We start from the raw sequence: 12252 nt of genomic DNA on the forward strand, positions 1-12252 counted from the left end.
ATCAACTCAGGTCCTTGCACTTGTGAGGCAGGCGGCAGTGGAAGGAATTATTTTTCAAAAGGCAAATTTTAAAATCAAGGCTTTTTTTGCCTGTGCACAATATTGGCAAATATTAAAAAGATGGTCCTAGCATGCCTGGAGGAAAACAGATACAATTATCCATCCGTCTAACCTTTCAGGGCCAATGGACAGAATGTTATATGACCTAGAACCTTTGGACAGGAGCCCTTCAAACACATGCACTGCCTGTGCCGTCTCACAGAGAAAGCCAAACCCATATCCATCAAGAAGGAGCTGTATAGGAATGGGGATTTGGCTCAGTGGCACCGCACCCGTTTTGCAAGTACAAGGTCCTGAGTTCAATCCCCGTACCAAAGAGGGGGCCCTGTGCAGATAAATAAACATGCCCAATCCAGCCACTGGGCACTACCCTCTACTATACCTTGTTCAACAACAAGGCAAGCTCCAGAATCGTAAGAAAATGTTACTTAATTTTTTTTTGTTTTTTTTTTTTTAAGACAGAGTCTTGCTATGTAGTTCAAGCTGGCCTTGAACTCATTATGTAGCCCAGTCTGACCTCAAAATTACAGCGATGCTCCTGAGTGCTCAGCCTCCTGAGTGCTGGGATTACAGGCATGTGCCACCATCCTGGCAGTATCTACATATTAACAGGAAAAAAAAAATCTGCACATATAGGAACATATCCAAACCATTATGGGAATCACTTGGGTGGGGAACACTAAGATGATTAGGGACTTTGACATTTTATACTCTTCTGAATCAAATTTTTTAAAACTACATGTTAATTTTACAATCAGGAAAAATATGTAAAGGTAGAAAAAGGATAAGCAAGCAGTGGGTTCTGCCTAAACTCCAACAAGCTCGCTGGGCATGTGGGACTGGTGGGATACAGGCTTGTAGCCTCAAAAAGGGTGAAGCTAATGTGCTCAGGGCCTTGGGAAGCTTTGAGTCCTAGGCTAAGCCAAGTGTGCCTGGGTCTCCACCTCTGTCCTTGGTTTTGGGTCTATAAAGTGCACTAGCCTGCCTGTCAGGGCTGCTATAAGCAACAGTGAGGGCATTCATCGGAATCCCAGAAATAAAAAACTGTTGTTTTGTTTTTTTTGAGCAGCAGTGAGAAAACCCCAAATCTGGGCAGTCCAGGAATAGCCTGTCCACTGCCCCGGGCCATAGGTGTGAATGCCCCAGGCACTGAAACACGGTCCCCTGAAGTCATGATGTCCAAGTTAGTAGATTCTGTGTGTGCTGAGGAAAGATGATTTGCTTCGAAGAGATAAGAACAAAATACTCTCCTAGAAAGGGTAGTAAGTACCCTTAGAAAAAGACAAGAAAGGCTGTTTTAATTGTACATGAAGCTGCTGAACACAGAGAAGTTTCCAGTAGGTTTTCCAGGGGGTCACTGGGACCGTGAGTCCTGTCCTGAAGAAGTCAGAGAGACCACCCAACCTGTGCCCTGCCTCCCCACCCTGGGCCAGCACGGTGTCACCTCCAGGGCCTCCATGGCCAGCTCGGGTGGATTGTGGTAGTGGATCTTCTTGGGGTACCGGGCAGCTTCCTCATGCAGATAGTGACCGGCCTGCCTATAGTGCAGCAAGTAGACAGCCGGTGGCTGCTGCTGCTTCTCAGCCACCTTGCCCAGCATGTAGTGGATAAGCCACTCCTCCTCATCACCATCACCCTCACAGTGGGCTGCTGATGTGAAACAGTGCCTTGCTGTCTCCAGCATGCTGTCACGCCGACCCTCCATCTGCAACAAAATCATCAGCCTTAGGTGCAAGTCATGAAACTTCCCAGAGATCATAGTTTCTCCTGTAAAAAGACAGATGACTTATTCACAGATTTTGTTCCTCTCATCAACCCTGAGACCCAGAACTGTTGTCACCATCTCACAGCTGCCCTAGGGAGATTCAAAATTTTTCATATACCAAGTAAGACACACAGCTAGATTTAAACTCAGGATTTAGCTCAGTGGCACCGTGCCTGACTCGCAAACACAAGGTCCTGAGTTCAATCCCGGTACCCCTCAATAAAAGAAAAAAAAACACACACACAAACAAACCTCAGGTCACCTCTTGTCAACCCCGGGGAACTTTTTCCTACCTTCCCCCTACAGCACCCAAGATTTTATGAGCTTATGAAAATGCTTGCCTGCAAAGGAGAAAGAGCACAGAGCTGGTGCTGACACTTTCTAACTCTGCTTAGCTAACGGTGACACAGCAATGGGCTCTCTGCCTGCAACAGAGGCTTGTCCCAGAATTCCATGTAGGTTGCCTGACATTCTCAGACTGTCATGGAAGGGCTGCCATTGGTCTGCAGTTCCGGCCCTGTGCTCCTTCCACTTTGTAGGCACAAGTCCTTACTGCAGCCACAAGGGTCATAGTTAGAAGTCTTAGAGAGGAGTCAATATGCTCACTTTCTTTCTTTCCACATCTTTTATTAGTACATGCTGGTGATACAGATTAATGGGTTTCATTTTGGCCAATTTGTACACGTACATAACATACTTTGATCATTGTCATACCCTCCAACCCAATATGTACTCTATAAACTCACAATGAGAAGAGCCTGGAGACCTGGGGGCTCAGAGCAGCTGCTTCTGCGGCCCCATACAGACAGTCTTTGCTCTAGCCCCTACCCTGGAAGCTCTGGAATGAAGGAATGTGTGTGCTTGACAGCTGCCAGGAACTCTATAGAGAAGAGGCTGCCCAAGTTGGAAAGCCTCTGAGAAGCTGGCCCTCTATCCTGGCTGCTCCCATGCTTTGAGTGTGAGAGGATGCCTGGAGATACTTGCTATAAATGCAGACTCTAAGTCAGTGGGGCTTGGCTAGGCCTCAGGAGCCTGACCTTTACAAGTGCTCTGTGTCCTTAAAGCGTGCCGAGAAGAGGGTAAGAAATTCCGTTTTACCCTAAATGTGGACATTCTAGTATGCACTACACTCTAGTGCAGTAGGGTTGAGTGCTGGGTAAACACCTTCTCTGGTGGTATGGAAATGGGTGCTGGGAAGTAGGTACACACCCCCTCTAAGTGCTGTGGAGCTGGGTGCTGGGAATGGCTGAGCTAGACAACCCTACTGAATTCTCACAATACTGCTTGGAAGAAGGAATGTTCAGCCTCATTTTGCAGCATACAGTAGTTCAAGTAGTGGCAAACACATGTCCTAAAGCCCATCCTGATCAGTTCAGACACAACTCTGGCAGCCAGGGGACTAGGTCCCTGTGACACACTTCAGGGCTGGACGCAGCCTCTCCAGGGAACCCAGGGAGTTATGGGGCAACCTTGTCAAGGCAATATGTATACTGGCAAATTACTGCAAAACTTGAGGCCCATTGCCGGGGATTTGGCTCAGTGGTTCTGCTGCCTGCCTTGCAAGTGCAAGGGTTGTAATTCGATCCCTGGCACCAAAAACAAAAAACAAAACAACAACAACAAAAGACTTAAGGCCCAGTTCTGTATCTCACCAGCAGGCCCTTCAGCACCCTGATCTCCTGGGCGACCTTTCTGGGTTGTATGCCTTACTGCTATGCTAGCCCAAATATGTCAGTATGTGGGCCAGGCATGTAGCTTAGTGGTACAGTGTATGCTTACCATCTCCAAGGCTCTCGATGTGATCCCTAGCACTACTAAAAACCCCCAAAGTATGGCTGATTTTCATCCTAAGGAGCCAAAAGTGCTCTACTAAACACCAACATCAGGCCAGTCTGAGCACCCAACCCAGACTTTGAAATTCCCAGCTCAAGGTGAAGCATTTTACAAGGACCCATACACTTCTTTTGAGAAAATAAGAAAGAGACACCTACTTCAGGTCGCCAACATTCCTCCCTACTATTCAACTACTGTAAATCTGATGACTGAGCCAACCAGGACACAACAGCCTGATCCTAAATTTGCCTGCACTGGACTGGATGTTCAGAAATGAAGGGCCAAGTGGTCACTGACCATGTTACAGCTCGAGCCTCCTAGGGAGAATAACCCATGAGCACCCAGCACTGACATAACAAAGAACAGATGTGACAGAACCTCACAGACCTGAGGGTATTCCAGCTGGACAGAGTGACAGACCGACCCTGCCACACACCCTTCCTCACCTGCTGCACAAGCTCAGGAGGCAGCTCGGCTCTCCACTGCTTCAACTGTCGTGAAGCAAAAGAGTGTAAGGCATAGGACATGGTGCCGTATTCAATCCAAAGGGACAGGTTAGAGCTGTCGATTTCCAGGGCTCGTCGGAAGCAGTTCAGGACAGGCGTGGCATGTTTCCATATGGGTCCATCACTCTTCAGTTCGTTGGAGTTCAGCTTGTCTTGAATGCGGCTAGCTCGGGCCAAAGCCATGCCTGCCCAGGAGTCAAACCTGGGGCAGAGACAAAAGAAATAGCTACACACACCACTACCCTGACAGCACAACACACACAGCAGTCCGGAAGGCAATCGGACAAATGCTACCGAAGCTCTGCTCCTACGACAGGGCTCAGAACCAGCTCAGCCGCTAGACCAGGCCATGACTGTAATGTGGACCAGCCACGGTCCCCACACCATGATGTATATCTAAGAAGATCTGCCTCAAGAGAGAGCTGTGGGGTGCTGCTGTGGTTTAGATGTTGAATGTCCCCCAAAAAGGTTCAGAGGATGGGATTTTAGGAGGTGACTGGATCATGAGGGTGCTACACAGTCATCAGCGGATAGAGGCATGATCTGGACAGGCGTCTTCCTCTCTTCACTCTCTGCTTCCAGGCCACCATGACACGAGCAGCTTTCCTCTCCCAGACCCTTCTACCATGCCCTTCCCGCCCTGGAGCCAGATGACCACAGATGAATCCTCTAAAAGCCATGGGTCAAAATAAACTCGAGGGCCGGGGATTTAGCTCAGTGGTTCTGCCACCTGCCTTGCAAGCGCAAGGACCCAAGTTCCCTGGTACCAAAAATAAATAAATAAAAATAAATCTCGAGGCTGTGTCAGGCATTGTTTCCAGTGACAGAAAGTGACTAAGCAAGGTGCTAAGAGACAAAATATTCCTCAGCACCTCACAGCCTGTCAATGGCTGCTCTATCTGAAGGGTTCTTAGGCTCTGCTCCCCTACACAGGGGAGTTACACAGAACAGCTGTGGTGGAAAGGAATAGGGCACTCTGCCAACCATCACGATGGGGATCCAGTCGAGGTGACTCAGAGACTCAGCGAGTGTCACTCTCCTTCCTCCTGTGCAAGTGCAGGAAAACTCTAAGCAAGAGCACGGGCAGTCAAGAGCCCCAGGGCCCAGCCACCCAGCTTTCCCTCTGGGACTCTGAGGAGACTCTGACCTTTCCAATTCAGTTCCCAGCAGTAAAACAAAGAGCAAGGTGACCAAGATGACCAAAGATGGCTGAGCCCCTACCATTCTGCACATCACTTGAAAGAAACTGATGGTGAGAACACAGAAATCTCTGAGAGGGTGAATGGTCACAGATATGTCAAGACCAAGATGGTTTCTGGGTTCCAGAAATTTCTGCCTGCTACTACAGAGAAGAGGAAAAGCAGCAATCAAAAGGACAGGTGCTACCCTCCCATGTGTCAACAATTCTTAGTCTGTCACAGTGAAAGTTATACACCATGACTGTAAAACTGACTAACTGGCTTTCTGAACGAGTTGCATTTCCAACAGGTGGTACAGGCGGAACCTTGTGAAGCTCAGCCTTCACTGCACCCCAGCAGGACTAACACTATGTGAACGAAGGAGCAGGAAAGATATTGAGAGCTCAAAAGTAAGAGGAAGATGGCAAAGACAAAGGCTTCCTCCTACGTGAGAGACTGAGAGTGGTCCTCCTCCTCTGAGGCTACTGAATTCTCCCTGACTCCACTCATGTTACCCTGGAAAGAGGACACAGGAGTAGGTGGCAAACTTCCCTGCACCAGGGCCACATTCCCAGCAGGGCACTCCTTTCTATTTTTAGCATGTCTTCAGCAACTCTGCCCTCACCTTAAGGAAAGGGGCAACATTATGAAAGTGCCCCCTCTGGCTGCATGAGAACCAACTGGAACTACCATCTCCTGCCACAAAAACAAAGTAATCAAACACAGAAGCCTGCCATCCTGCCTACATCTGTCTCCTGGTACTCACAGAGCAGTACACAGCTCATACTCTAGGAGTGCTGACCTACAGGGATGCTGATGGGCCAAAGGGCAGGAAACAATGGCAGTTCAGGAGGAGGAAGTATCTAGAGGCCATGCACTAGGCTCTGACTTGTGCAAGGCAAGACCAGTTTTGGAACTAGGCCTAAAGTTGTTTCCTTGGCAGTGGAGATGAGCTACACTAGGTCCTTCCCTCATTTTCTCCATCCCCAAATATTCGGTGAAATGCTTGGGCAATTTGGGTCACTTTCAGTTTAGCAAAAGCAGAAGGAATGGTCAATGCAAGGGAAATTAAATACTGTCACCAGCATGCCCACTAACTCTTCTTCCAACACCATAATCAGGTGACCACTGTTCACCCAGATGCCTATCTGGGTTTACCCCTACCCAACAGACTCAGAAGACTTCAAGAAAGAAAAGTACCCAATCTTCCATTTTAACTGGCCCAGAAGACTAGAAGGAGCCCAGAGTGTCCACTGGCATCTGCCTAAGTGGGACAGGATGAAGAAGAGGGGAAGAATGAAGGAGGCTAAGGAGCCTGGCATGGCAGCACAGGCCTGCCTGTAATCCAGCACTCTGGGAGTCTGAAACAGGAGGACCACAAGTTGAGCCCCACCTGGATAACTTAGCAACTTAGTGAGACTTTATCCCCAAATAAAAAATTTACAAAGGCCTACTGACATAGCTCAGTGCAAAGATTCTGGGTTCAATCCTCACACCAGTACTGCAAGAAAGAAAAAGCGAGGCCAAGGCCTGGGGCTTAGGACCAAGCAGCAAGTCCTTTCCTCACCTTAAAGCCAGTCCTCATTAAAAACAAAATACAAAAACCCTTCTGTAGCAGGGCTGCTCGAGTGCCTGTGCCTGACGGGTTGCTACCCTCTGAACAGGTGGTACGCGTGTTGGAGGGAGACCTAGTTGAGCTTCACGGTCATCACTCCACCGACTAAGGAGCTTTCAGGTGAAGAGGGGCCACAGCAGGTGCTCACCACCCTGCAAAAGATGGGTTTTATCACCCTCACTCTATAGACAGGGAAGCACCTCCATAGATAGGGTGCAGAAAAGGGGACGCCCTAAGTGTCAGAGAGCACTCAGCCAGCCTGAGTGCAGGTCTGCATCACCACACTGGTGTACAGCAATCCCAGAAAGGAGGGCAGAGATCCAAGCAAATGGCTCCCTGTCTGGAGGAAGCTATGAGCTGAGCAAAATGGGGCCTGTGATCTTCCTCACAAGCTACAGAAGTCTTACAAACTGGCTTCTCCATGCAGATTCCAGCCCCTTGAACCCTTGGCCAGGGGGTATCCTGACAAGGTAAACTGCACAGTTTCTCCCTGAGTGAGGGGTAACTATGAAATGACCTGTGGCTCAAGGGCAGCCACCAGGGTTAGCCCGAGTACTTCCCAAGGATGTCTATAGCTTCTGTACCTTCAGATGCAGGTCAGCCACAGAGAGTGGACTCATTTTGACCTTGACCCAAGGATTACCTCTTAGGTAAGCCTTAAGAACACATTCCTTTATTTTTATTTTCTTCAGTTCTAGGAACTGACCCAGGGCTTCATGCATGTAAAGCATGTACTCTACCACAAGTTATACCCCCAGTCCTGGACACTGCCTTGTAGTAAATTATATTAGACTTCACTCGTGCAGCAGAGCCCCTCAGGATAGATGCTCGGGGCAATCATTACACTTTAAAAGAACAGTGAGCACAGCTCCATGGGAAGAGAGTACGAGTCACACACAGGGCTTCTCCTACATCTACGGGATGATCAAAATGTACAGTGAATACTTACATTTTTAAAATGATGGTAAAAGACACATTGCCATAATTCCCCTCAAAATACTCCCCTAACTTTAAACACACTAGTGCTCATGCCACTGTTTCAGGCAGCTCTGCAAGTCCTCTTTGCTGACTTTATAAGGTGTGACTTAAAAAAAAAATATGAATGCTGCTGCCAACTGCCATCCAATGGAAAAGCAGGGTCACAAAAACATTACAGTGTGTGCTCCTCTGCTTCATTCACCAGATCTGGCTCGCCCATGAATATGAATGTGAAAGGTAAATACTTTAAATCGATTCAGGACATCGAGGCAGCTATAACAGCACATCTAAAGACACTCACAAAAGAGGACTTCCAGAACTGCTTCACAAAGTGGCAAGAACAGTGGAGAAAATGTGTTCAAGGCCAGGGGAGAACTCTGAGGGAAAATTGATGGCAATGTGCCTTTCGCTATAATAGTTTTTAAATTTAAACATTTACTGTATTCTTTGATCACTTCTTAGACAATCACGGCAAACACTGCTGCCCAATGATGCACTAGGTTACAGAAAGGAAAGAGAACTGCTGAATTGAATTTTTCTATAACTACCCTCCAACCCCTCAAAAGCAAATATAATGGAAAAGTCCGCAGTGGAAGCATCAACGTATACCTCAGCCAACTTCCTGGGGCTCCCCGCACAAACCAACAGAGTCAGGCCAGACAGCACTGCCTTGCCCCAGACACTAGGGCCCAGAGAGAGACTTCAGACCTTCTCCAACCCCAGTGTCTCTCCCTGGGGTCTTTCCCTTTACTCTTCTTTTGTATGGAGACTCTGGCTTTTTAATAACTGCAGAGTGCTAAGCCACCTTTTCATTTCTTTTCCTTAGGCTTGCTACTGGCAGCAAAACTCCTAACTGGCATAGTGAAATGGTGGCTAAGCTAGAATTACCCCAGCTTTGTTGACAGCCAGCCTGGCTCCACTCCCACATCACCCACCTGTTGGGGCAGATGCAGATGTCATGCATATAGAACTTGATGGCCTTGGACTGCTCCTTGTTTTTGAAATGATAGTCAGCCAGGAGGTAGTAGAGTTCATTTACCACAGGAGGGGAAGAGTCAGCCCCTTCCGGGAGGCAGGGCACCTGGCAAGTGAGACGGTAAATATTAGCAGCAGAGTCAAGAACTCAAGTGTGACCTAAGAGTCCTGTAAACCCAGGACGGTTTGGTCACATCAACACATGACAGATGCTGGGCTTCTCCTGGTCCCAGCATCTGATGCAGAAAAGGAACAAAGCCAGAGCATATATGCAGCCACACTGGTGAGGAAGGGGTTACTCAGCCCCACCACGCCCACCTCAGTTGAGGTCCCCTCAATGTAGGCGGAGACTTTGTCCAGGCTCAGTACTGGCCTCTCTGTGCGGGGGACTATGGTGGCAATTCTCTTCAGAAGGTTGGCCAAATCAGCAGATACCGTGCTGGTCTTGTAGCTGTCAAATTCAGGAAGGGTCTTGGGCTTGAAGTACTCAAACATAAATAGGGCATCTTCCCATATAAGCTCCACCTTGAAAAAAGAAGACAGATTCATAGTACATTCAGGATAAAGACAAAAAAGTTTCAGGGCAACCCACTTTCTGGTCCCCCTTTCATCTTAGACAGAAGCTATCTTTCTCTCAAAAAAATTTTCCTCTGTTGTTCCTAGAATTCATTCCTCAATTTTAGAGAGCACAAACTCGTTTTGGACTGGATGGAGGTAAGGGTTTTCTTTCATACGTTAAAGTGTGGCTTTCTCCCCAGCCTGCCCTTCCATGTTAGTGTGCTCAGGCTTAGATTTTTTTCATGCTCTAATTTCTTGAAAGTTTTGTTTATTCTTGCCTAGAGTCTGCCAAACTCCAAGCGGTCATACAAATGGAACCAACGACAAATGTGCTAGACTTCTTTTACTGGGATCCACCAGATCGACCTTGTAAACAGCTTATGATCTATCAACTATACAATATGACTCCTATGTTGGATTCTGAAGTCCCCTGGACCTTCTTCTCTGTGGGAGGCTGTTACTAGCTCCCCCCAATAAAAACCCTTGTTGGCTATATTCACAGCACTCCTGCTGATCTTAGTATTTGGTCCACGTATTTTTAACTGTTTCTTTAATTTTGTCTCCTGCAGAGTTATAGCTATAGCCAGTCTTAAAGCTATAAGGCTACCCAAGATGACACTGGCTGGTACCTGTCAAGGGCCTTTAGATGGACCCCTATACAGTACAACTATGACCCTCTTCAGCTTCAAGTAGCCAGAGCTGTCTTCGCCCTCTGCCCCCTCACAGCAGTTAGGGGGACGTCTTCAGAGGGGGGAATATTGCAGATAGGTAAGTTAATGATATATCTTGTTAGGCAGCCAGACAGAGCCAGCCCAGGAGGAGCCACAGTCAAGGAGCCAACAAGGAAGACAATCAAGACACATTCACTGAAGGCCAGAATTTTTCAAGTAGAGAAATTACTACACCCTTGTGCTTCCCCTGGGGATAAATAGCAGCGATTGATATTCTAAATGGGCTTCAATCACCTGGGTGGGGGGCCAAGGTCTTAACCCAGCCTTTCCAGGAAATATCCCTGACCCCCACCCTTGTTGAAAATCCTTATATGCCTGCTACTAGTAATCTCATTGTATTGTTTTGCCCCACCTCAGGCCCACCCTGTAATTTCCCACTGGGTCTTATGGTTTTGTCCAACTTTGTACCCGCCTCACCACTTTGCTTGGCTGTATAAAGTATCTCTGAAAAGTGGGGTGGGTGGGCAGCCCACTCTCCAGTCCCCCTTCTGTCTGTCTCACACACTACCTATCTTTCTCTCAATAAATTTTTCCTACTCTTAAGAAAAAAAAAATTCCTCTATAGAAATGCACTATATCTGATATAAATAGGTCACCATATATGGTACTAGTCTGAAATGAGTCCTTTTTACACTTCTTATAATCTGCATGCCCAGTATCATTCTCAAAAGTGTCTGAAAAGCATAAACCATTTATCTATTAAAGATAAATGGCGGAAGCAGAGGGCTGCGCTCCGAGATCATATGGCTAAACTAGAGGATGAATTCAGCTGGTGGCGCACGCCTGTGATCCTAGCATTCGGGAGGCTGAGACAGAGGATCTCCATGAATTCGAAGGCAGCCTGGGCTACATAATGAAACTTTTTCTCAAAAAATAAAGTAAAAGTAAAATAAGAGGGTATGTTCAATTATGAATGGGGAGCTGGGGCCAGCCACTAGCCTTCTCAATGCCTCAGCTGCCCTCAGTGCCATCCCATACCCACCCCCCTCCACCAGGGATCAAACTCATGACCTTGTATTTGCAAGGCAGGCACAGCGCCACAGAGCTAAATCCCCAGCTCTACCCCTCAGTTTTGTTTTGTTTTTTGTTTTTTGGGACAGGGTCTCACTATGTAGTTGAGACTGACCTGGAACTCACTATGTAGCCCAGGCTGGTCTGAAACTCACAGCGATCCTCCTGCCCCAGCTTTCCAAGTGCTGGGAATACAGGTGTGGGCCACCACACCCGACTCCCCAGTTTTTGACTGACGAAAATTGTGTGGTGATATTGGGCCAAGGCAACTCTAGTGGCAGTAGCCACAGTGGAGATTCCTTCCATTTTAGCAGCTAAATCCCTAAGTTCAGAAAATAACTGACACTACTGAGGAGCAGTGCTCCAAAAACCAAAAAAGAGAAGCCTCTAAGGGATTATTCTTTTTCCAAATTACAAATAAACCTATGGACAATTCTCATACATTTTTTATCGTTATTCATAAAGCTATCTTTTTGCAAGGAAAACTCCTGTCCTTTAATCAGACATCTGACCTCTTTTTGCCTGCTCCCACTGTAACTCGTACTGGGACAGTGGACTGAGTGTGACAAACATGACTTACTTCCACAGAGCTCCCATCTTCCCAGGAGCCCACTCTTCCTTAGACTTGGCCCTCCCTAGGCCAGTGGCAGCACCCTCACCTGCTGAGCTGAGTGCTCCTCCAGGTACCTGGCCTTGCTCTTCTTGCTGGGAAAGCTGTACAAGCAGTAAAAGCACTGCTCCAAGGCTGTCTCCAGCTCCTCCTTATAGGGGTGTGTGTCTTCAGAGGTGGATGCGGTAAGTTCCTTCTGGAGAACTCGCACCTGTGGTGGGCAGAGAGAGATACTGAAATAGGGGACCAGGAGACCACGACACTGTCACCTCTTTTAACCTGAGCAGGCAATATTTATTGGGCTCCTGCCTGACTTGATTGCAAAAGACCTTTTTCCTAGAAAAGATGATAGGGACAGAGGACAAACAAACTACTAGGTCCTTAACCTGTTACTCATTTACAAGACCTTTTTTTTTTTTTTTTTTTTTTTTT

At 47.5% G+C, this 12252-nt stretch overlaps 1 protein-coding gene across 4 annotated transcripts in view; it reads right to left on the bottom strand.

The window, feature by feature from the left end:
- The window catches only part of Cabin1 (calcineurin binding protein 1), a 147928-nt gene that overhangs the window by 80271 nt on the left and 55405 nt on the right, over window positions 1–12252 (bottom strand). For all 4 annotated transcript variants that reach the window (XM_010603921.3, XM_010603917.3, XM_010603919.3 and 1 more), the window contains exons 20-24: window positions 11870–12031; window positions 9229–9435; window positions 8871–9016; window positions 4105–4366; window positions 1505–1765 (exon numbers count right to left, since the gene is read on the bottom strand). In XM_010603921.3, coding sequence (XP_010602223.1) covers window positions 1505–1765; window positions 4105–4366; window positions 8871–9016; window positions 9229–9435; window positions 11870–12031 — 1038 coding nt within the window. The remainder of the gene's footprint in view (window positions 1–1504; window positions 1766–4104; window positions 4367–8870; window positions 9017–9228; window positions 9436–11869; window positions 12032–12252) is intronic.

Source organism: Fukomys damarensis, unplaced genomic scaffold (assembly GCF_012274545.1).
Source record: "Fukomys damarensis isolate Sample0158 unplaced genomic scaffold, DMR_v1.0_HiC HiC_scaffold_12, whole genome shotgun sequence".
NCBI lineage: Eukaryota > Metazoa > Chordata > Mammalia > Rodentia > Bathyergidae > Fukomys > Fukomys damarensis.